Here is a 26,035-nt window from a genome sequence, read left to right on the forward strand (position 1 = left end):
TCCGACTTCCTATTTCTAATGTCACATACAAGAAAAATATATGCACACAGATACAGTTTACACTTTCAGGGGATCAAAAGCTCGTGAATGACAGGTTACTTGCCTTGCCCTGTTTACATACAGCATATTCAAGTTATTCAGATTCAGAGTCAAAATAATATGTCCATAAAATATACAGTATCATAACAAGTAATAGGCTTTTTAGCAGAAACTCTCTAATCTGTTTGCCCATCACTCTAGTATTGTGACCCAGACTCTCAAATATATTTAGATACCTAACGCCCCTTGCTTTTAATGTTGTAGGTATGTTGGCCCAGGATGTGATCTACTAGGTGGGTCAGATAATATATTTCATTAGACCAACTGCTGGTGGTGGAATATACAAGTTTTTTAAAATCTTATCCTAAAGAATAAGCTAACCCTGAAAGTGTGTCTCTTCCCCCACAGATAATGGTCCAGTAAAAAAATATTACTCGACTCATAGAATCATAGAATACTAGAACTGGAAGGGACCTGGAAAGGTCATCAAGTCTGTACTCCCGGCAGAACCAAGACCCATCTAGATCATCCCTGATAGCTGTTTATCTAACCTGCTCTTAAATATCTCCAATGATGGAGATTCCATAGCCTCACTAGGTAATTTATTCCAGTACTTAACTACCCTGACATTGTTTTTTTGTCCTATCATCAGACATTAAGGAGAATAATTTTTCTCCCTTCTCCTTGTAACACTCTTTTACTTACTTGAAAGCTGTTATCATGTTCCCCTCTCATTCTTCTCTTTTCCAAACTAAATAAATCCAATTATTTTAGTCTTCCCTCACAGGTCATGTTTTCCAAACCTTTAATCTAGAACAGCTTCTCTTCTAATAGCTTTCTCCACCTTTTGAAAAACAAGACAAAAAAAAAACACGTCTCCAGTGCATTCCAAGAACTTGTTGAATAATCTGTGCCCTGCTGTCTTATTTTTCCAGCAGATATATGGATAGTCGAAGTCCCCCATCACCAAGTCCCGTGCTTTGGATGATTTGTTAGTTGCTTAAAAAAGTCTGATCCAACTCTTATTACTGTCTAGGTGATCTGTAATAGACCCCCTACCTTGACATCACTCTTTTCTCCCCTTTTAACCTTACCCAGAATCATAGAATCATAGAATAATAGGACTGGAAGGGACCTCGAGAGGTCATCGAGTCCAGCCCCCCGCCCTCAAGGCAGGATCAAGCTCCGTCTACATAGTTCTCAACAAGTCTGTCTCCTATGTCCATCTCAACCTCAGTCCAAGAATAGATATTTTTAAATATATAAAACAACACCTCACTTTTTCCCTTCCTATCATTCCTGAGCAAGCTGTACCCTTCTAAACCAATATCCCAATCATGTGTATTATGCCACCAAGTCTCTGATACCAACAATATCATAGTTGTGTTTATTTACTAACATTTCAAGTTTTTCCTACTTATTCCCCATACTTCTTTCATTTGTATACAGCAGGGTTGGGCAATATAAAAACAGAAGCTTGCAGAGTTAGACCCTGGTGGGCTGCCACCGCCATGTTTACCTATGTCTCAATAGGTCTTGGAGGATTGCCACTCTGGGTGGCTGTGTATCACCATTCGTGGACAATGCAAGTGGCAGAAAGTGTTGCGGACCAGGACACCACTTCCCACTGCTTAGATTGGCTGCAAATGGCAACCCGTGGACAATGAGAGCTGCGATTCTCCGATACCTTTGGAGGTACAGATAAACATGGAGGTGGGGGGCTGCCATGGGCTAACTCTGGAGACTGGATCTGGCTCACGGGCTGAAATTTGCCCACCCCTGGTATACAGACCACTAAAGTATTGGGTTGATCCCCCTCCCCCCCCCGAGTTCTGCCTTGTTTCTCCTTTATCTCTGCTATTACAGATCATCTCCCTCTAGTTTCTGACCCTTCGTCACATTTTTCACTTTACCTGTGGACTTTGGTCATCTGCTCTAGAACCTAGTTTAAAGCCCTGCTCGTCTTGTCTGCGTCACTGATTTCAGTGATAGTGAGGCATCTAGATACCACTGAGGAGTTTTCTGCATGAAATCAAGAGCAATTGTTAAGTCCAGGGGCGGATATAGGGCAGGGTGAACGGGGCGGCCTCCCCGGGCCCCGCGCTTCAGAAAGCCCCGCGCATGCGCCGTGGCACCGCTGCGCATGCGCATGGCGTCACTGTGCATGCGCCATGGCAAAGGGGGTCCCTGCGGAATTATGCTGCCCGGGGCCCCGCAAAACGGTCATCTGCCCCTGGTTAAGTCACGAATGGAAAGACATCAATACATGTTATCCGGGATATGTGACAAATATAATTGCATAGATAACCGATACTTTACTAATAAAAACCACTGACTCAAAAGGCATTGTCATTTAGATGCAGAAGAAGAAATACAGAGCTGTGTACAGTATATAGCAAATCTAGGACCTGATTCTGGAAAGAATAACACTAGTAAGATGTTCAGAAGGTTATCTTCAGTTGCAGTCATATAATACTGTTGTAAAGGTATCAGCTCTTATAAATTAAGGCAGTCTGGAGAGGTTCATTTGATGGATGGGAGATTACAATGATGTAGTAGCAATTCAGCACTATTTTCTCTCAGCATGGTATTAAGACGATGCCGCTACTAGAAATGGCAATTTTTGGATGAAAGATCATACTGAGCTGGGGTCACAATGAAAGAAAAGGTGATAGTACTTTGCCCTCAACACCAGAGTTGCTAAATGTTTCTGCCAAAATCAGCGGAAAAAGAGTTAACAACATTGATATTTAAATTGTAATTATTAGCATTCAGCATTAATACCCCTTTCAGGTAAAGGAGGAAACCCACATCTCTCTTAAAGCTAGTGTCCCTATCAGTGTTCCTTCTAATTTTTTCCATCCACATGCAGAATAAATTTTGTTTGTGCGCCAAAGCATGCACAATGTGCACCACCACTAGAAACACATACTGCCAGATATGGGAAGTGGTGGGTGCTCTGCTAATCAGCTGGGCAGCATCTGAATCTCTCCTAAGTGGCAACCTGAGAGGTCAGCTTATGAGGAACACTGGTCCCAATCTATAGACCCAACATTGCAACAGTTCAAATTCTGAAGATTGTCTCAGCCTTCTTAATTTAAAAGGGGAGCAAAAATGATAGAGAAACACAGGGGCGGATGAAAGTTTTGTGGGGCCCAGAGTGCAGGCGGGGCCTATTGAACTGCGGGGCCCGGGGCAGCATAATTTTGCGCATGCGCCACGGCCACATTCGACAGGTAGTAGCACGTGTACGGGGCCTATTGAAGCCCGGGGCAGCTGCTCCACTCGCCCTGCCCTATATCTGCCGCTGGAGAAACGTATGGGGTCACTAGAAAAGTGACGGTATAGCATACCAATGCATAAAAACTCAGTCTGAGCCCTGAAATGAGGTGCTATCATTTGGGATCTTTGACACAAAACAGTCAAGGTATCAAGTGAGAAGAGCTGCAAGTATAGAACTTACTTACTTTCAAACCGATACACTCACTTTATAAGCAAACACCACGTTTTCCTTCAAATTGAGCAACTTGAAGCATGCAAAAAACTAATCAGAGACACTGCAGGTGAAATGCAGCTCTGTGTAGAGGATCGGCACAAGGCTTGATTCCCATGAATAGCTCCTTTTTTAAGGGGTTAAGTAGGAATTAGGAAATCAGTGGTCACCAACCAGTGAATCGGGATCTACTGGTAGATCTTGGGGCCTCTGACAGGTGATCCTGACTGCTTTGGCCACACGGCTATCAAGTGCCAGCACGTCAGCTGTTCCTCCTCCAACTGCTGCACAACTCCGGCCCTTTGCCTTGGAGCTGTTCCCCCAGGAGCCTCCTGCTTTCTATGCAGGGCAGGGAGAGGAGGTGGCACTGATGTCAATCTGCCCCTTCTCCCACTCTTTATCCTATCTCCACAGAATGGAGGGGGGGCACAACAGGATTTGGGATATAATTTGCTGGCTGCTTTTGGGAGTGGTGCAGGGCCAGGGCAGGGGGAAGCCTGGCTTAGCCCCACTGCATCACCACCCAAGAGACATCTGAGGTAAACAGTGCCCAGCTGGAGCCCACATCCCGAAACCCTACCCCAGTCATGAACCCCCTCCTGCACCCCAAGCCCTTGCCCTAATCCTGAGCCCCAATGCATCTAAACACCCTCCCAGAGCCTGAACCTAGAACCCCTCCTCCGCCCCAACTGCCTAGCCCAAGCTCAGCTCAGAGTCCCTCAAGCTCCAAATCCCGTAACCCAAGACCAGAACCTGTACCCCAACCCTCTAGCCTGGCCTGGTACAAGTGAATGAGGATGGGGGAGGGAGGATGGAGTGAGCAGGGGTGAGGCCTCAGGGAGAGCGGGGCAAGGAGCACAAAGGAGGCGGGGCAAGGGTGTTTGGGTTTGAGGTAGATCTTGAATTGCACTTAAATTCAAAACGTGATCTTATGCTTAAAAAGTTTGGAGACCCCTGACTTAGGTGGTCCAGAACCCTGCTTCAGGCACCGTACAACAGTGAATTTCACCCAATAGTCTGTTGTGGCCTTACAAAATAAGGGCATGTGCCATGTATGCCAGCTTTGCATCAGGGCACCTTAAGGAGATCTTTGCAGATTTGCAGCAAGATAACAGCAACATTTGCTTCTAATTTGAAAATGAATACAGACACTCTTAGACAAAATACTGAGGTTGGCTGCATCATTCATTTGGAAGTACTTCCTCTCTGACTTAAACAATAAGAGGAAATGCCAGGGGACTATGCAGAATGAGCGTGGACACACTAGCAGTTAGTTCATAATTCATTACTTGGGAGGATCACAGCAGGAGCGAGAAAAAGAAAGGAGGAAACTAAAAAATAACACAAGGTACAGAATTTTCCGTTGTGGGACTGCATGGTCAGTGAAACACAACAGATATTTATGAAGCTGCAATAACTTCATTGTCCTTTTAAGCACAAAACTATGCCAGTTAAAGAAAGGAAACAGGTGAATAATTTGAATGGCATTCAAGACCTGCAGTTAATGCTCATTCTGTGGCTTGTTTGCAAGCTACAGAGTATTACATATTTCAATTTCAGTGGATTTGTGTGTGGACTCATACATCACAAGGGCTACTGCAATCTAAATAATTTCTTATAATTATTATTAATAATATGGGGGCTATTCTTTAATCAGATGAGCAGTGCATTTACCTAGCTAGCAGCTGTTTTTTCTATTATTTTCAGCCCCCAGGTAGTCTGAAGTTGTATATATTGATATTTATATAAATTATTGCAATTAAAAATATAGATACAAGTTAATTACTTTTACCATAATGCTTTCTAGAGTCTGATCTTGCCTTCCATTGAAATAAATGGCAGTAATTCTACTGACTGAAGTGGGAGCAGGGTTGTGCCATTTAAACTTTTATGAAGAAGATAACAGATATTTAAACTTAACTAGGTCAGTGCATACCTGCCTGTCACAGAGAGGGAGAGGGAGAGGCAGAGAGAGAAAGAGAGAGAGGGACTATGCACCCTACATAAGGTACAAAAAATATTGCTTATTCTTGACTCACAACCTTGCAAAACATCATATTTAGATTCGCTGATGGACACATCAGATGCTTTTAATAATATCTGCACAGAGTTCTCTGTTTTTAAGGGGGCATTCCATGTCTGTTTAAAATACATCAAGCCTGGGAACCCCACAAACTTTTGGAGTCATTTTTTTCAGTGTATGACATTCATCCTGGTGACACTTAAGTAGTGTGAAGCTGAAGGACAGATCTATATTTGTCATTCTTGCTCACAGCTGACATGTCATTTGAGAAACTGTTTAGAATTACTTTAATAAGTTTTCCAGCTGCAGTCACAGGAAACTGGCAGGGAATTACCTTCATGTGAATTCATTTGTGCTAGGAAAAATAGATGTAAAGTTTGGTTCATCTGGGTTATAAGAAGAATGTATGGATTCTTAAGATAAGGCAAGTTTTTAGGCAGTATGAGTTGATTTTATGTGTTTTGGATTATTGAACCTCAAGGGCTCAAGACATACTGCATTATAATTGTATCTATGTTTGTAAATTAAACATACCACATAATCCCGACTCTTTTTTTGGCAGGAGTGTTCCAAACACATTTAATTATACTTGTTTTAATTTCTGTAATTGAATTACAATATTCTAGGCAAAATACTTGATATTTCATTTTTTGATTTAGTAGCAGATAATTTATAGTGTGTAAAACAGAATTTTTGGTTGTTAAATTATGAAAGAGTTAGACTTTTTTTCAATATGTTTCAAGACTATTGTCCTGTTTAATGTTTTAATATTTCATGACACTCGGGATATAAACATGATATATTTTATTGCCTGTGGCATATATATTTTCTGCCTTTTATCAATATTTTTAGTTACAGCAAAATGTGTTAAGTCTAAATTCCACTTTCATATTTTCAGTGACTGTGTGTTTGTGTGTAAAAGCAGAAGGCTAGACTGAGTTCTCAGTTACACAAATATAACTCTGGAGGATGGAATGTTTTTCACAAAATTTCTTGCAGTTCACCTCTATTTGATGTCTGTTAAACCAAGAGGCCAGTGAGCCTATCATCTTGCTGGAAATTGGCTGTTTGTTCCTGATACGTTTGAAAAGGTAAAAAAATGAGAAAATATTCTTAATACAATGTTGTTAGCTTAACAATTAACTGCCAGGAAATCAATAAAATCACAGAAAAAATGTGACCGGATAGGAACTAACAGAAACAGCAAGAGCTTTAAATGGCAATTTGGAAACCACACCAATGGTTACAACGTCTAAAATGGCTTCAATATGCTTAGTGATGACCGACAGTTTTGATTCTGTGAGAGAAAGAAACCCACATTGTCATTTAGAAGCCTTAAAATGTGACTAAATAGAGACTATAACTATGATGTATGTTCATTAACACACAATTGAAATACTTGAACTAATACTTGAAGTACTTCTATGACCCCTTTAACCATAGTAATAAAATTTTGGATACAAAACCAAAAGTAGTTATGCACTCAATAGGCATGATCTCATTAGCGCTGATAAGCTGTATGGTATCATACTGAATTTTCCAGTCTGACAGTGCACACCAAATGTTCGCTGAATATTAACATAAATTCTTATTCTGGCATTAATTGGCTTGCTAGAAGGGCTGAGAGTAGGGACTGTTCAATAAAAGGTGAGCGGACTTTTGCAAAACTCAGGAGTGAGTGAGGTAGAGTTCATTTCTTCAGTAAAACTTCATGCATTTATGCCATGATGAAATATATGTACTGTACATTCCAGCTTCAGTAATTGGGAGTCTCCATGCCTGTACATGAATATACAGAGAGTAGTTAGATACACACATAGGAATCTATACATATGTATTGAGAAAATTATGCTTAAATTACATGCAATTCCCCCTCCTCCCAAAAAACCCTATTTTAAAATAACATTATTAAGGTTGTAAAGCCAAGCATTGAAAAGCCATCCTCTGAGTCAGAGTGGGAAATAATTTTTGGTGCGGGGCCACTCCAAGATTTTGGAAACTGGTCAAGGGCCGCACTTTTCTGTAGAGGGGATGCAGGGTCTAGGATGAAGGTTGGGTGCAGAAGGGTACCCGGGGTAAGGGAATGGGGTGCAGGAGACAGTGTGAGGTCTGAGAGGGAGTTCGGGTGAAGGAGGGAGTTGTAACTAAGGATGTTAAGAAGTGGGTAATTAACTAATTGTGTATTTAATACAACTTGTATTGAGTACACAGTTAGTCGATAAAAGGCCCTGCTGCAGCTCTGTAGTTGAAACGTAGTAGGAGCCGTGCACACAGGCAGCCTGGCTCCTAGTACATTTACACTACAAAGCTGCAGTGGGGATAGGTCCAGGGGCAGCGCATGAGTATAGGCAGACTCGGCGGTTGCCTAGGGCGCTGGCTTTAATGGGGCGCCTGGGGCGCCTGATGATGACGTCACAGGGCGCCCGGAGCACCCGATGATGATATCACACCATTGATGGCCATGCAGGAGGGGGCGCCGATCCCGCATTCTGCCTGGGGCACCAGCTGCTGCTGCCGGCCTCGGGCCGCTCCTGGGTAGGTCCCAGACCTGGTGTGAGCTAGAACTGCTGAGTCCCGGCTCGCGTTGGATCCCGGACCTACTCTGCTGCGGCTCAGCCTTTTAAATGCAGTAAGAGCCGCCTGTGGTAGGCCTTACTACATTCTTTCACATTCCCATCTGTGTGATCGTTACTAGAAGTTTATGACTTTAAAAAAAACAGGTAGAGCGAGCCTGTGCAGACTGGGCTCTCTGTAGTACTTATTTGGTCATGTCTGTCCCTAGATAGGGAAATATTTAGGACACCAACATGAGACCTTCATCCTGAGTTTGGGTGTGGAACAGGGTTGGGCAATAATTTTTGATGGGGGGCCACTCCAAGATTTTGCAATGTGGTCAAGGGCTGCACTTTTCTGTGGAGGAGATGTGGGCTCTAGGATGGAGGCTGGGTGCAGAGGGTGCCTGGGGTAAGGAGCTGGGGGGCAGGAGTTGCAGCGAGGTCTGAGGGGGAGTTTGGGTGGAGGGGGAAGTGACCTGGATCAGGGGATTGGGGTGCAGGGTCTAGGAGGGTGTTTGGGTGCAGGAGAGGATTCTGGCCTGGGGGACGGGGTATAACAGGGGATACAGGGTTTGGGAGGGGGTTGTGACTTGGGACAGGGATTGCAGAGGGTTTGGATGGTGACTGGGGGAGGGAGTGGGGTGCAGGAGAGGCACAGGTGCCAGAGTCAGGCTTTGGCTGGAACTCTAAATGTCGCCTGGCCAACAGCCCTGCACCACCCCTAGTAGGCTCTCTGCCTACTGTGCCCCAGATTGCTTAAAACTGCAGGTTGCTCCCTCCATATGGCTCTCAGCTCTGGAGGTGTGTCTAGACTACTGAGTTTTTTTGAAAAAAGTGGCCTTTTTTCAAACAAACTTCACCTGTATCTAGACTGCCGTCGCGTACTTTTGAAATTAAATCAAAAGAACGCGGCAGTTTTTTTGAAATTGGTACACCTACTTTTACCAGGAAGAACACCTTTTTTTGAAAGAGCTCTTTCAAAAAAAGGCATTCTTGAATGCAAACAGGGTTTTTTTGAAAGAACGTATCCAGATTGCCTGGGTGCTCTCTTTTGAACAAGTGGATCACTTTTTCAAAGCCCTTGTGGCTGTCTAGACAAGTTCCTTCAAAAGAGACTTGTAATCTAGACATACCATGGGAGAGGGGAGAGGCTTGTGTTGCCCCCCTCCCCCAGGCCAATCTCTCAGATCCTATTGGTTGTTTTTTCGAGCCAATAGGCGTTGAGAGATTGGCTGAGGTCAGTTCCTATTGGCTGGTTGTTTCCAGCCAAGAGGAGATGAAGACTGGGCCGAGAGTGAGGAGATCACATGAAGCTTTCCCCTCCCTCCAGAGCAGAGAGTCACATAGAGCAGCCCTGTGCTTAAAACAATGGCTGCTGTGTGCCTGAGGGTCCCGACAGGGTGGTGTGTGGCCACGGACCGGATCTGGTGGCTTGGTGGGCTAGATTCGGCCTGCAAGAGGTATCTTGCTCACCCCTGGTCTGGGTGGACCAGCACTAAGAGACGCTCTTTGCTGACCGCAGAGAGATGGGAAGATGCAGGAATTTTAGGTTCCATTAAAGACTCCTGAGGGTAGTATGCTCTGGTGGGCACCCTTTCCCTCCAAACACAACCCCTTTCTACCTAGTCTCCTCCAGTATGTCTTTGTCCCAGGCCTCTCTTTCCCCCACTTAGATAGTTCTCCTCCTCAGGCTTCCCATTCCAGTCCCAGATATTCCCTCCTGGTTCTTCATACAATCTCTCTCTCTTCACCCCCCTGGCCTCCAGGCATCCCACACCTGCTCAGAATCTTTAGCTGCATTGGCTGCCAGGTCCAAGGTTAATCTCCAGGCTCCTTGTTCAATCTCAGTGTGTCACTCAAGCTCTTTCTCCCAGTTTCTTTGCCCATTCAATCCCTGGCTCCTTACTGGGTCTGCCTCTCCTTCCCCTTCACTTCTTTCCCCTTGTCCCACTAATTCTCAGTCTTAGTCTTCTTGTCTAGCTAGTCACAGTCTCCACCAGGTACCTCATCTGGACACAGTCTATCCCTCCCATCTTTTGCCCTCTGCATTTGATTCTGGCAGTTTTCTCCTTTGGGCTGCCTGGGCCCAGCATAGGCGTCACCAAGAGCAAGGAGAGACAGGCTCCCTCCCTGCACTCAGTTCTGGGACAGAGAGCTGCAATTGCAGGGAAATCCTGCATCCTCAGCATGACCAGAGTCAATGGAAGCTTCAGAGCATTTAGTTGCTAAAATGTAAGAAGTCTGCCCAGCATCTCTGTGTGAGACCTTGGTTCATTAGCATGAACTGCAGAGTTATACTTTTAGCTCTGGAAGTTCCCTAGTTTAGTCCCTGGTATTTGGCCCCACCTGGTGATTGACACATTGCCACCATTAGCCAATATAATAACAGAAGGAGACGACAATCTGCTTTTTAAGATGTTCATTTTGTGTCACTCCCGTATGTCACCTTGACTAGGCTGCTCTTCCCCTTGTTCTGTTGGAAACTCTGGTTTCCACTAGCCACTTCTGCAGAACATATTTCTCTGTTTCTATCTTTCTGTCCCCATGCACACAACAGGCCTTAGGTGAGCTTTGGATCAGCTATGGCGGATCCAAGAATAAAAGTAAAAAGTCCTGTTGGAAAATCCATTTACTAACTGGTATTTTCCAGACAGGGCCTAACCCCAGATCCCCAGCAGTCCTAAACACAAGCTCTTCTGTCTGCGCATTGTAAAACAAACACAGGACTAATTCTTTTCTTTTTATTCTGATGGACTAAGACACATTTCCACTGCACATATAGAAGGCCTTACGAGGGATACAGACCTGCTGCCATCTAGCCCTACCACTGCAATGGAGAGTGAATTTCTTTTAAGTAGTGATACAGACGCTTTAGGTCCAGTGACTGATCCATCAGCTTCTATCATGGTTCCAGAATCTAGTGGATATGAGCCTGAAGGCTTTACATTTTATCACATGGATCTCTATGAATCAAAGGAAAGATTAGAAATCTTTCCTGATGAGCCTGTTGGAAGAGGCAATGGGGATTTGGGAGAAACCAGCAAAGAGTCAACAGAGCCAGGTGAAGATTTTTGCAGTTCAGACCCTAATCCATATGACTTGGAAAAGGAAGTTGATGAACTAGCAAAACTATATGGACTTGATGACGATACAGAAATAGAACAGGAGCTTCTTCGTGGGACTAAAGCTATGGCTGGGATTTTACAGAGCAAAGAGACATCTTCTTATAACAAGGAAGCAGTAGCTGCAGAATCATATGCCCCGGAGAGCAGCTCACCAGTAAACAGTGCTCAGCCTCAAAATCACACGCAAAGCCCAGAGGAACAGAGCAGCTCACCAGTAAATGGTGCTCAGCTTCAAAATCACACGCAAAGCCCAGAGGAACAGAGCAGCTCACCAGTAAATGGCACTCAGCCTCACAATCACACGCAAAGCCCAGAGGAACAGAGCAGCTCACCAGTAAATGGCGCTCAGCCTCAAAATCACATGCAAAGCCCAGAGGAACAGACGCTCCCTGGTGAGGATTCTCAAGATGAATCTCAGCACTTACCCAACACCACAGCAGCTGATGAGTTGCTGAATCAGGCATGTTCCAAAGAAGAGCTCAGGAGTTCTGGTGAGCAAGATGATCAGAGTATTCAGCCAAACAGTGAAGAGGAAGATGCTGATATTTATTGTGCTACCTGCAAGTTTCCCATTAGAGCATTTGACAAGTTGTTTGGTGCTCATAAGGACCATGAGGTGACCCAGCTTGCCAATGCAGTGACAAGTGCAAAGGTAAGAATAATCCAAGGGGACTCTTCCATTATTCTGTGTATCTGTTAAATAGCACATGAGCCTATTAATAGTAATGCTCTCTTTGGTAGGAGGAGATTCATAAAAGCATGTGTAAATTAGAAGAACAGATTACTCAAATGGAAAACTTTGCCAGTCACTTGGAGGAAATTTTCAGCACTGTAGAGGTAAGCAATTTACTCTTTGGTTAAGAGCAATGTGGGACCAGCTGAGTACACAGCTGCTTTGACAAGACTGCAGTATTTCGTGGGTGAGCAAACACAGAAATAGAGGCCCTGGCTACCTTGAGCAAAATGTAACATGACACTGTAGATTCGCTCTTAGCTTATTCCAGCTCATCCAAAGGTACCTGGCCCCAGTGGTGGAAAATCTCATTGGCAGGAGGTTGCAGTAGCATGACAGCAAGTCACCAGGTCCTGATGAGATGCATCCCAGGATACTCAAGGAGCTGATAGAGGAGGTATCTGAGCCTTTAGCTATGATTTTTGAAAAATCATGGCAGACAGGGGAGATTCCAGAAGACTGGAAAAGGGCAAATATTGTGCCCATCTATAAAAAGGGGAATAAGAACAACCCAGGAAACTACAGACCGGTCAGTTTAACGTCTGTCCCAGGGAAGATAATGGAGCAGGTAATTAAGGAAATCATATGCAAACACTTGGAAGGTAATAAAGTGATAGGGAATAGCCAGCATGGGTTTGTGAAGAACAAGTCATGCCAAACTAATCTGATAGCTTTCTTTGATAGGATAACGAGCCTTGTGGATAAGGGAGAAGCGGTGGATGTCATATACCTAGACTTTAGTAAGGCATTTGATACGGTCTCACATGATATTCTTATTGATAAACTAGGCAAATATAACTTAGATAGGGCCACGATAAGGTGGGTGCATAATTGGCTCGATAACCGTAGTCAGAGAGTTGTTGTTAACGGTGCTAAATCCTGTTGGAAAGGGATAACAAGTGGAGTTCCGCAAGGGTCTGTTTTGGGACCCGTACTGTTCAATATCTTCATCAATGATGTAGATATTGGGATAGAGCGTACGCTTATTAAGTTTGCAGATGATACCAAACTGGGTGGGGTTGCAACTTCTTTGGAGGATAGGGACATAATTCAAAATGACCTTAGCAAGTTAGAGAAATGGTCAGAGGTAAACAGGATGAGGTTTAATAAAGAGAAATGCAAAGTGCTCCACTTAGGAAGGAACAATCAGTTCCATACATACAAGATGGGAAGCGACTGTCTAGGAATGAGCATGGCGGAAAGGGATCTAGGGGTCATAGTGGACCACAAGTTGAATATGAGTCAACAGTGTGATGCTGTTGCAAAAAAAGCAAATATGATTCTAGGTTGTATCAACAGGTGTGTTGTAAGCAAAACTCGTGAAGTCATTCTGCCGCTCTACTCTGCACTAGTTAGGCCTCAGCTGGAGTACTGTGTCCAGTTCTGGGCGCCACATTTCAAGAAAGATGTGGAGAAATTGGAAAGGGTACAGAGAAGAGCGATAAGAATGATTAAAGGCCTAGAGAACATGACCTATGAAGCCAGGCTTCATGAACTGGGCTTGTTTAGTTTGGAAAAAAGAAGATTACGGGGGGACATGATAGCGGTTTTCAAATATCTAAAAGGGTGTCACAAGGAGGAAGGAGAAAATGTGTTCCTCTTGGTTGCTGAGGACAGGACAAGGAGTAATGGGCTTAAAGTGCAGCAGGGGAGGTTTAGATTGGACATTAGGAAAAAATTCCTAACTGTCAGGGTGGTCAAATATTGGAATAAATTGCCAAGGGAGGTGGTGGAATCTCCCTCTCTGGAGATATTTAAGAACAGGTTATCTGTCAGGGATGGTGTAGACGGAGCTTGGTCCTGCCTTGAGGGCGGGGGGCTGGACTCGATGACCTCTCGAGGTCCCTTCCAGTCCTATTATTCTATGATTCTATGATTCTATGACATAACTGAGGGTGGCTACAGCCAGGCAGTGGAAACAGTGAAAAAGTGAAAAGCTGCTGGCAAGGAAGACCAGATTTCCACTTATATCTACACTCCTAATGAACCTCCTCATTAGGGAGGGAGAGGATGTCAGTACTAGCTGCTCATCTCCCCTAGAGTGAATGCGATGAATCCCCAGTGGGGTGCGATGGTTTCCCCAGTGCAATATATAGGTGGAATCAGCCAATTCTTATAACTGGAATGTGCATCTATTTGTGTTTCTAGTTTTTAGTTGAGAGGCAGGATTAATTCATCATGTTATTGCTTGTATTGCACTTTACTATGTTTGTATGATATCTAGAATGATTGTCTAGCATTCCCAGTGCCTTCATTGGGGGCTTCATCAATAGCAGTTATAAAATATGATCCTGATTTATAAGCTAATGATAATATTGCTGAGGCTAGTAACTATATGTAACATAATTGTTTCACATTGATTTGGTATCAGTATGATTTTTCCTTCCTACTGACCTCAGTGGGCTTTGGCTCAGGCCTTAGATGAATAAAATAAAACCCAAATGCCTTCCAGGAAAATTTTGGGCGGCAAGAGCAGAACTTCGAGATGCATTATGATGAAGTCATGCAAACCCTAGCTCAGAGATATGAAGAAAAGGTAGAAGCCCTTGGGGAAGAGAAGAAACAGAAGCTGGAAGCCCTGTATGGGCAATTGGTCAGTTGCGGAGAAAATCTGGACATCTGTAAGGAGCTGATGGAAACAATCCAGGAAGTGTACAAAGACAAGGAGAAAGCTGATTTCATAGAGGTAAAGAAATTACATTGAGAAGACCCCTCAGGGATGATCCATTTCCTCACAAGGCTGCCCAGTTAAGAGTAGAAGGATCTGGCATTAAGATAATGAGTGACTTAATTTCCACTTGCCAAATTTATGATGATGCCAGTCAGAGCCATCCAAACCCATATGCAGAATACACGGTTGCATAGGGCACCTGTAAATTTGAGGCATTTCTGGGCCTTAATGTCCACCCCCTGCCTCTTCCTATCTCTGTTCTGTGGCTCTGCTTCCTCCAGAGAGTATTTAGTTAACTTAAAAATGAAAAAGCCAGCCAGACCTATTAACAGAACATCGAACCAGTGAAAGAGTCATTCAAGTGCTAATCACTGTGGCTACGTCTACACTGGCATGATTTTCCAGAAATGCTTTTAACGGAAAAGTTTTCCGTTAAAAGCATTTTCGGAAAATCACGTCTAGATTGGAAGGATGCTTTTCCGCAAAAGCACTTTTTGCGGAAAAGTGTCCGTGGCCAATCTAGATGCGGTTTTGCGCAAAAAAGCCCCAATCGCCATTTTAGCCATCAGGGCTTTTTTGCGCAAAACTGTACTGTGCTGTCTACACTGGCCCTCTTGCACAAATGTTTTGAGCAAGAGGGCTTTTGCCCGAACGGGAGCAGCACAGTATTGCCGCAAGAACACTGACAATCTTACATGAGATCGTCAGTGTTCTTGTGGAAATTCAAGCGGCCAGTGTAGACAGCTGGCAAGTTTTTCCGCAAAATCAAAACTTGCCAGTCTAGACACAGCCTGTCAGTCTCTGAATTTACTGTGTTAGCCTACAGGACCTAAGTGTAAAATTTGTTTTAAAAATATTTCATTAGGTTGTTGCTATAGATTATAAAATCATCTCTCTAAAAAAACATCACTGCCCCCCAGCTGCCATAGGGCATAGGGTCACCAGTTAAATAGGTCTGCGAAGGACCCCATACATCCTAAGGACAGCCCTGATGTTAGTGCTCTAGGTGCTGTGTACATGGCACTGACTCAGTCTGGTTAGTCTCTAACTTGGCTACCCCTCTGAGACTCTATCACCGTCAGTTCAACATTACTAGCATCACATCAGCAGAGGTTTGTCCCTGGTAAACTTCATGAGTCACACATGTCATTCTGACTTGGAGAAAATACTGTTTGTTCCCCAGGTCTAACCACTTGGGAAAGTTTTGAAGGGCTTGGTGGTGTTTATTGGCTCATACAATTTTCGTGTTCATGTTCTAGTCTGCAGGCAGATTAATACAATTGCTGCACCAGGATGTTGTCTCCCTTTGCTCTGTTTTGCTCATTTTTCCAGGAAGTTCAAATATGCAGTTAAACAGCCGGCCCCACCTCCATCCATTAGGGACAGCTGCAAAATCATTAATGAAACCTGACATTGAAGCAACTTCAGAGAAATATTTTTCTTTGACAGGTGCCTTCCCCTGGGAAGATATCAGGCATTCTCAGAGTCAGTGAGTGATCACTCTTACCTGAGCTGTCCCATGATTGGTGGGTGGAGGTCCACTGGGAGAGGGGGCAATTCCATAGCATAGCTGCAGCTATGTCTGAGCTGGACATTACAAAACATAACAAACACTCATGTATCACTTGAAGTGCAACTCATGGATCCCTTCTACTTTGATCATTTTGGTCTGGTCTATTGAGCTCTTTTCATGACATTCCCCTTTTCAGGTGCCTCATTGGAAATAGTCCAGAGCAGTTTGGCATTTCCTTTGATTCTTATCTGCTTTGTTTTAACTACCCAATCTTCAGGTGCTTACTGATTCCCAGTTCTGCCTTCTTGTTTTTCCCTTTGATATTTCCATACCCTCTGCTCCATGTTTCCCGTCCCCCTCCTTTTTTTTCCTTCTCCCCCTCTCCCTCCCTTCTCCCCTATTTATTTTGGGCCTGCACATCCTAAACTCAAAACTCTGGTCTTCTGAAGAAGTGGGCTGTATCCATGAAAGCTCATGATACCATCTACATGTTTTGTTAGTCTAGAAAGTGCTACCAGACCATTTGTTGTTATTTAAGCTTATCCTGTACAGACTAACTCAGCTACTCCCTGAAACTTCTGAAAATAAGAGAAAGCCAGAGCTTCATTTTTGCTCACATGTGTGATATTGCATAGTGTGCATTTGGATTAATAAGCTAAATTGTGCTCAGGGCTGGGTTACCCAATAGGCAGACTAAGCACGTGCTTATCAAAAAATTTGATATTTGATAATTCCAAAAAAAGCATCAAAGTAGTCATCATGGGAAAAATCAGAACTCCGCAGAACGCTCTTTTTCTCAGCTGAAAAGAATAAAAAACCCTCAGAGAACAACAATGTGTCAGGACATACTTGATTCATTTTCCCTATTGTGTATGGAAGCGGACATGCTTTGTCGAGTCAGCTTCGATGAACTTAGCCAGAATTTTGCAATCAGACAATCTAGAAAGAAGCTATTTTAATTTCAGCATACATGTAAGTTTTGTGTCATTTCAAAAAATAAAATTTTATTTTACGGTATAGTATTGTTTTTATTTTGAATTAATTATGGGGGGACACCATCTTTTCAGTGCTTTGGGCCGCTAAAGCTCTTAATTCGGCCCTGATTGTGCTGCATAAATGGAAGATTTTCTATCTTATTTGCTCTCTCTCTCTTTTTTTTTTTTTTTTTTTTTTTTTGCAGGCTGCAGTACCTGTGGTGGACAGGTAATGTCAATAATATTTTATTTTGCTTTTCACACATCCAAAATAATCTGAAATGCTAATCGTGAGCATGCTGTGTTCTCAAGTATTTACTAATTTTGTGACGATTTTGATAGGGGCACACCAAAGATTACTGAAGTTAGGAGTTAGAACTCTTGAAATCTTTCATCATTCTAATTTAAACTTGAACTGGAAAAGTCTCCGAAACAAGTTCAACAGCTTGAAACTGATTCAGAACTAATTTAATAAGCACAGATCTAAGAGACAGAGCATAACTAAACCAATGTCACCTGGGTTTAGTGATAGAAAAATGATTGGAATGACTGAAAAACAGGATTGCTTTCAAAATCTTAAAGAAATGCTTTGGATACAAAATCCGCTGCAGCTGGGCTTTCTAAATACATAGCTTAGTAACAAGCTTATACATACAGCAATAAGGAGATTTACTAAATGCAGCTGAGGGTCCTCAAAACTGATAGCATGAAATGTAGTAATGGTCAGGAAAGAGCCCTGGGATGTGACAAATCAATTGCAAAATGTACATTTAGTTCACTTCAATTCATCATAAAAACAAGTAGGAGAAAAAGAGCCTCTTTTTCATAACTGTGCAGCACCTAGTACAAAGGGGCCTGACTTTGTTACTGGACTATGAATAATAAACACAAAGACAGTTTATGGAGGCAAAATGTGCTTCCTTTAGAATTACATGCCAGTCAAACCACTGCAAGCTGAAGAATGATTAGGGGATGGACTAGATTGAAGGACTAGTGGCAAGATTTGGCCCAATTTGGATATAAGAAAATGTGAGCAATAATCTTATGCATGCCCAGAAATACATTTCTGAATAAATGATATAAGCTAAGTGACAAATGGAAGCCAAAATATGTCTTGTGCAACTATCTAGACGTTTTAAGAAAGGACTTTGCTCTCTTTTTAGTGTCAGAAAATGCAGCCTCTATTGAATAATAAAATAAAGAGTTCTCTCTTCTTATTAACACTGACGTTATTCACTGAAGGATCTCTTAGAGAGGATGGTACTGTCGTCTTATATGAATTAGTCTCTTTTACACTTACAGGCTGGGAGAGTTCTTAAAAAAAGATATAGATTTAGAGCTTTCAGCACTGCCAGACTTTGGAGACAGAGTCATAGATTTCGCTGATATTCAGCAACTAATGGATTCCATTAATACCATGTCAGGTATTTGTTTTATTTGTCCACCATTTCAATCCTTTTTACAATTCACGTTTAGTGTCATGTGAATGGAAGCCTGTTATTTCTTTTAAAGGGAACTTGCAAGGACACAAAGTTGTTTGCTTATATATTTTGCTTGTATATTTATGACTAGCCCATTGACTTGGCATTGCCTAGGTCCTTAAGGAGGGCTCAGGGCAGAGGTCTGGGGTTGGGGTGATGCGGGCGTCAGGGCAGGGCTTTGGGATGTGGGGGGCTGAGGACAGGGAGCTGGAGGTGTAGGGGGGTATAGGAGCCAGGCAGTGGTGGCTCTTTGGGGCTGGCATGCTTGATGCCCCTGTGGTCATTTTAGAATATAACTGTTCTGCTGTGCTTGCTGCCCCCCTTCATGGTCATTCTGGAGTATAACTGTCCCTGATATCAGGCCCTCTCCCTTTCCATTTGATGAGAAACAATTGGATTGCAGGCACATCCCATTGTCCTGGCACAGCCAAACTCTTATCCTCCTTTAAGTTATGAAAAGAGGAAGCTGCATACCAAAATTGGTGGTTCTAGCTCTTACTTTGTAGGGGGCGTTCTTGAACAAACAGATGTACAAATAGATGGACTGACAGACAGACAAAAGCTTTCCATAATATATAGTAGATAGATAAAATTAGCTTCGAAGTTATTTTCATAGGGTATGTCTAGAGTACATGGCTCCGTCAATGGAACCATGTAGATGAGTTTACTAGACATAGGAAAATGAAGCGGCGATTTAAATAATCGCCGCTTCATTTACATAAAAATGGCCGCTGCGCTGTGCCGATCAGTTGTTTGGCAGCACAGCAGGGCAGTCTGGATGCCCTGCGGTCGACAAGGGAAGCCTTTGTCAACCGCTCGGTATGCCTCGTGAAATGAGGTTTACCGGAGCGGTCGACAAAAGCTTCCCTTGTCGACCGCGGTGCATCCAAACTGCCCCGCTGTGCCACCAAACAGCTTATCAGCACAGCGCGGTGGCTATTTTTTTGTAAATGAAGTGGTGATTATTTAAATTGCCGCTTCATTTTCTTATGTCTAGTAAACTCATCTACATGGCTCTGTTGATGGAGCCATTTAGTCTAGACATACCCATAGATTTTTTGCTGGTTTTTTTAAATCTTGGAATTATCAACACTGTCAAGTGTGGTCTTCCCTAGGTTTGCTGGGTGACTTTTTGGAAGACTCAGAGAAGTGGGTTCAGACCTGTCCTTTATAACAAGCTTGTCTTTCCTTCTAGACCATTGTATAAATAGAGATTAATAAATAACAAAACCCCAAAGTTTAAAACAGTCTGAACTACTTCTCTCAATTAATCAGATTTTAGTTGCTTGCTCTCCTGATAGGACTCTGTAATTCTCCAGTCATCCTTGGAGTCCTCAAAGAAAAAGAGGGTACATAAAGTTTGGTTTTCTAATTATTAAAATAAAAAGAGATAGAGAGAGAGAGAGATAAATCCCCATAGAAAGTAAGATCTTTCAGGTCTCCTTTATATAGCACAAAGACCCAGAAAAGGCATTATGCTTTTTTTCTTTTTTCCTGGTCACCTTTAAAAAGTTTTACTGGTGCAATGAACTATTTGCTATGTAACTTGTTTGCCCTTGAACATTATGCAAGCCAAGTGCTTGACATGTTCTTCCTTCAAGTTTGTGCATTCAGCATTATCACCAGTGGCTTCTTAATACTGGAACTAAAAGCTTTATCTGTTGTTGGCAATAGTGCAGATCACTACAGACTTCTCTGCTGCGGCATCCTTCATCCTGTTAACTGGGCAGCTTGTGAAGTTTCCAGTTTTCCCTCCCTCATTCAAAGTCACCTATATGCACTAGGCCAGCAGCTTTCAGTCTAACTCTTAGGGACAACCAAGTTTAGGAGAGGTTTATGTTTTTGTTGCCTGAAAGCAAATCCCAGGTAGTGGCTGAGTTTGGATCAAGTACTAGGGGATCTAAATCTGGTTCCTACCCATTTTAGACCCTTGATTTTAGTGGTGTTACTTATGATGCACACTAGCATGCATGAGGGTGGAAACAGGGCTCTGTGTTAATATGCGGGTGGCCTATGAAGTACAGTAATGTGTAGCATAGAGGTACCGGAGGCATCCCAGAAAAGCAATTCTGCACCCAAGGAACATGTCCACTTTTTTGGAAAAAATTTTGAAAAAGCGGACACGCTCTTTTGCCATCCCAGTAAATCTTGTTTTACGAGGAAGAAGGGATGTGTCGAAAAAGCATGTTTTTCTGAAATTTGGTGCCGTGTAGACACGCCAAATTTGGGAAATGCCTCTTTCAACCACAAAAAATCTTTGTGGATTTTTGCAAATTGTATCTTTTTCCGACTTACCTTTGCAGTCTAGACATGGCCTAAATGTTGTGTATTCTAACAGCTCTATGTGCTCCCTGCTGATGTGCTCTGAAAGGTTTCCACATTACTATAGCACTGTTTGAAATGGGACTGTCAGTGTACACTAGATACCTTTGTGTATTTTGTCTCAACTGGGGATAACAAACCATGCTTCCACTGAGGGAAAGTACCCTCATGCCATGTAATACTCTATTAAAGAGGGTGTCTGTTCCTCTCCTTGCTGACGTGTGTTCATAAACAAAAACATCTGTCTTCATTTCAGCTCCTTCTGCTCCAGTGATAAATCCCCAGGCTCCCAACTCAGCAACTGGCACCTCCGTGAGAATATGCTGGGGCCTGTTCTCAGACGACACCGTCGAATTCTACCAGCTGTATTACAAACAAGTCAGCGACGACACACCTAGTGAGGAGCAAGCTGGTAAGAAGGCACAGATCCAGGGATACCCATAGGCTCCAGTTCAGAAAGCAACTGGCTCCTGAAACTGGTCTCACAAAGGGCTTCAGTGAATACATTTGTACCTGCTGCTGCTACTGCTTGGGGATGGGTAGCTGATCTACCTTGAGGTATTTTAGAACATAGATCACTATATTATCTATGTGCCAACTTAAAAACTACATTCACTTTGCAGTGTAGCTCAATGCCAATAATAGGCTGCAACTCTCCCCACCTGCCAGCCACCCCAGTTACAAAACGGCATTAGCTCATACTATCTGTATGTGCTCCTGTTGAAAACAATTCCAGAGCCCAGTCCATTTCCCAGCATAGATGGAGGCCTGAGCATGCCTGAACGGGCTGGTTAGAAAGGAAAGCAGAACCCATATGAACTTTATAAGATTCAAATAATGAAAACAACAATCTTTGAATGGTCTTTGCATGTTTCCACTGTTGGGATAAATTGTGGAATATGCAGCATCCGTTTTGAAGAAACTCCAGTGACAGGTGACCAAGATGTAGCCATTCATTTTTGTTTTGTTTGGGTAGTATTAATACTACAGAAGAGGATGCTTCATTGCATTTATGTCCCCGTTTATGATGGATGAAGTACTAGGGGATCTAAAGGTACTAAGGTATCAGCAACTGTACTGTGACTGAGTGAGCAATGTGATCTCAGAGCTAATTGAATGAACAAGACAGAAGAATGATGCAACACTCCTCTCACAAGAGGCAACAAAAAGCAATGTTCTCCTTCACTTGGGATGGTGAGTCGGAAGGTGGAATGTCCAAGGAACTGCGGAATGGATACCTGGTGTTTTTTTCATTTCAGAGCTGATGCTGAAAGTGAAAGAAACATACTGCACAGTAATGAACCTGGTGCCTAATACACAATATGAATTTTGGGTCAGTGCTTTAAATGCCGCCGGCATCAGTCCAGTGAGCGAACGAGCAGTTTATGTGACAGGTAAATGTTTTTCATGACTATAATATGAGTAAGTGACTTATCATAATGATGACTCTCTGGACTTTATAATAATAATACTTAAAGCACCAAGCCAGCAGAATCAGTTTGAATTTAGTGTGGTATGACTCCATTGACTTCAGTGGGGTTACCCTGATTTATATTAGAATAGAGAAAGGGCATGAGGCCCATTATGGTCATTTAGAGATGGGAAACTGAGGCATGGAGGTTAAATGACTTATTCCAGGACACAAAACAAGGTCTTGACTAAGCTGGGACTGGAATGTCTGCAGCTCTGCTGGTTTCCATCTCCAAATAATGGACAATACTACTTTCTCTGCACAGGTTTTGCCATTTTGTCCGTCAGTGAGCTCTTTGTAATTGCAGGGCAGTAAATTAGATTTTGATTAGTGATCAGCCAGAGTCGCAAGGTTCCGATCCAGATCTCAGCATCCCCTATATTTTGGTATGTTCAGATCCAGGGATTTGGTTCCATTGTAGAGTGAGGGGGGCCAGTCATGATAGCTGGATTTGGCTCCAAACTCCACCAACATTCAGGAATCCTCAGGGTTAATGTATTGGTAAATGTGAGTGCAAAGAGCACTTTTGAACAGGCAGTGCTGTCAGACTAGAGTAGTGGTGGGCAACCTGCAGTTTGTGGGCCACATGTGGCCCATGGACCCCCTGACTTCATCCCTTCCCCATATACCTTGTGCACTAGATCCCTGAACATCTCACGCACTGGGGTATCAGAGTCCTGAACATACCTGCTCCTTCCCTCCCTCCCAGCATTTTCAGTGGAGCCATGAATCACCCGATTTGTGCTCCCTCCCCACTCCTCGCCCTCCCTCCCAGAGCTAGAAGGCCACAAATCAGCTGTTCATGGCATTCCAGCTTTGGGAGGCAGGGGGAGGAGCAGGTAAGTGCAGGTCTCTGATACCCCAGTGCGTGAGAAGCCCCCGGGGTGGGAGGATAGCCAGTGGGCCACAGGGCCACAGGTGGAACTCAAGTGGGCCACGGGCTGCTGCTGCTCATGCGACCCACCCACTATTTGTTGTTGCCCATCTCTGGATGAGAGACAATTTAAGTAGCGTCCACAGAACACATCACAAAATCTGAAATGCATTAGAATCAAGCACAGTCCCTGGTTTGCTGTTTTCTTTCCTAACACATTGGCATCTAACTTCTGAAGAGCAATTTAGAGCAGGAAGTCCTCTCGCCAGATCTCCTTGGACCTCAGGATAGCTGTCTGATGCTCAGCTGTTTTAAATTAATAATCCATATAGTGAAGATAAACGTCAATGGCCAGGATAAACCGACATGAAAAAGAACAGTGAGCATTCACATTTCTTTCTGATCTACTGCCTTGTGGTTGCTATATGACTTTAACAGTTCAATAACATATCTGAGTAGCACTAGCATTTATCAGCCCAAGAGTTTTCTGTTCACTGGGGAAGTCATGAATGAGTTCCTTTTACCGTTTAATATCACATCAGTTCTATGGAAATTCAACAACAATAACAACCTAAGAGCGTTATTTTCAAACAAATAGCAAATCCCATAACAAAATGGCTTAGACTCTATTTTATCTGCATTTTAGCGCCTTCACCTCCTATCCTTAAAAGAAAAGAAAGCCGAAGCTGTGAAAATGCAGCACTGGTGTGTTGGGAATCTGGAAACATGAATCCTGTTGACTCCTACACAGTTGAATTGTCCAAACTAATAAATGGAGAGAATGGAGATATCATTACAGAGTGAGTCAGTCCTCTATCACACCGCCTGGGGATCCAAAACGACCCCTTGTTATATGGCATGCTGTATATTTCAAAGCACTTGTAGGTTGAAAAGATGAGACAATATACCCTGAAATACACATGTGGATGATGCATAGCACAAGCGTTGGAGAATGATGAGCATGTTCCCTGATTGGATAAGTTCTATTCCTATTATATTTTGGTGTGAATATATTCAGAAAGCAAACTGAAAAATTTGCTTTCCACATAAGGGTGACCTCACGTTCTGTGATGTTAGTAAATTTGATTGTACAAATGTTTTATGCGCAATTTAAATTACAAGGGATTGAAATGTGGCGGACATGCAGTAATTTTAAAATCTGAATAAACAGGCATCCCCCCATGTTCACTGTGCTGGCAACTAAGATGAAAAGAGTAAAATAAATTGCTCTCAGTTTACAGACAAGAATGTACCTTTATTTTGCATGTTACAGTTTTCCATTTCTTTATATTCAACAGATCTATTGTTGGAATTCCTAACTGTGAAGCTCTAATTCAGCTGCAGCCAGGACAAAGTTATCTTATCTCTGTAAGAGCTGTAAACATGGGTGGTCCCAGTGAGAGAAGTGAGCCTATTTCTATCCATACCACAGGTGCGGTGATAAATCTGTAGGCATCTTTAAGAGCCTGATTCAAAGCCCACTGTAATCAATGGAAAAGTTTGCCATTGATTTCCACAGGCTCTGGATCTGGCCCAAACTCTCTCTTGTCTAGTTACACGTGTGGTACTTTTTGTGAACTGAATTTCTTTGAGTAGTAAATATATCATCTTAACTCTACAGTTCTGAATGAGGCCTGGCCATTATATGAAACAAAAGACAGGACTATGCAGCACTTTAAAGACTAACAAGATGGTTTATTAGGTGATGAGCTTTCGAGCCACTTCCTCAGCTCAAACTGTGGAAGAAAATTAGCATGACCATATATACCAAAGGGATACAATAAAAAAAAAAAGTGAACACACATAAAATTGACAAATCAGATTTTAGAACTGAGGGGGGAGGTTAGTGTCTATGAGATAATGATATTAGGGGTGATAATTGGGGAAGCTATCTTTGTAATGGATAAGATAATTAGCATATTTGTTAAGGCCCATTCGTAAGGCCCCCTCCTCTGTTCTAAAATCTGATTTGTCAATTTTATGTGTTCACTTTTTTTTTATTGTATCCCTTTGGTATATATGGTCATGCCAATTTTCTTCCACAATTTGATCTGAGGAAGTAGGTCTGGCCCACGAAAGCTCATCACCTAATAAACCATCTTGTTAGTCTTTAAAGTGCTGCATAGCCCTGTCTTTTGTTTCAGCCAGCCCAGACTAACACGGCTACATCTCTATTACTGGCCATTATATGTGTTGCTTAAAAATACTATTTCGAAATGCTGCTGAGAGACTAAATCAACCCAGTAACTGTGGGTGCTGCCCAGCTACAACCACCATTGGTAATTTTACTTTACTCCTAGCGTTACTGCTGTGTAAAGATAGCGCTTCTGGGAATTATGGAAGATTCAGTCAATCTGCACTTCTCGTAATACTTACAAAAATCCCCCCGCACCGAATTTCTATTGTTGGCTATGAGGATGATTATGTGGTCTGGTTCCCTTTCCACTACAGTTGTAATCATGCTATTATCTCAAGTGTGTGACATTTCAACCTGCATAAATCAATCTAGGTGTTTGAAATTACAAACAGCTGCTTGACGTCTGCTTGCACTGCATATGTTTGCTTTCGGTAACACATGCCAATAATTGCCATGCTGTTGTTTGTATTGTACTTGCATTGAAGTAACTGCATTTTGATTATGCTGATTTCCCTTGGGATTAGTGCCAAGCGATTTCTCTTCACAAAGTCGACATTATGCAAACTCCTGATACTACTGGGAATGGTAAACACAAAACTAGAATGCTGGGAATCTCATCAGCAG

The 26,035-nt window shown here is 42.9% G+C and overlaps 1 protein-coding gene across 3 annotated transcripts in view; it reads left to right on the forward strand.

Annotated features, from left to right (window-relative positions):
• The first annotated feature begins 5,822 nt into the window (after positions 1-5,822).
• The window catches only part of FSD2 (fibronectin type III and SPRY domain containing 2), a 34,967-nt gene continuing 14,754 nt past the window's right edge, over positions 5,823-26,035 (forward strand). Inside the window, exons 1-11 of one of the 3 annotated variants that reach the window (XM_075897144.1) lie at positions 5,823-5,979; positions 6,454-6,646; positions 10,870-11,887; positions 11,977-12,072; positions 14,421-14,654; positions 17,333-17,355; positions 18,429-18,550; positions 21,186-21,341; positions 22,189-22,323; positions 23,921-24,074; positions 24,573-24,706. In XM_075897144.1, the coding sequence (XP_075753259.1) occupies positions 10,943-11,887; positions 11,977-12,072; positions 14,421-14,654; positions 17,333-17,355; positions 18,429-18,550; positions 21,186-21,341; positions 22,189-22,323; positions 23,921-24,074; positions 24,573-24,706 (1,999 nt within the window). In that variant the 5' untranslated portion in view covers positions 5,823-5,979; positions 6,454-6,646; positions 10,870-10,942. Of the gene's footprint in view, positions 5,980-6,453; positions 6,647-8,721; positions 11,888-11,976; positions 12,073-14,420; positions 14,655-17,332; positions 17,356-18,428; positions 18,551-21,185; positions 21,342-22,188; positions 22,324-23,920; positions 24,075-24,572; positions 24,707-26,035 lie in introns of those variants that run through there. The other 2 variants (XM_075897145.1, XM_014581662.3) reach the window with 2 other exon arrangements.

This window comes from Pelodiscus sinensis, chromosome 14 (assembly GCF_049634645.1).
Source record: "Pelodiscus sinensis isolate JC-2024 chromosome 14, ASM4963464v1, whole genome shotgun sequence".
Taxonomy (NCBI): Eukaryota; Metazoa; Chordata; order Testudines; family Trionychidae; genus Pelodiscus; species Pelodiscus sinensis.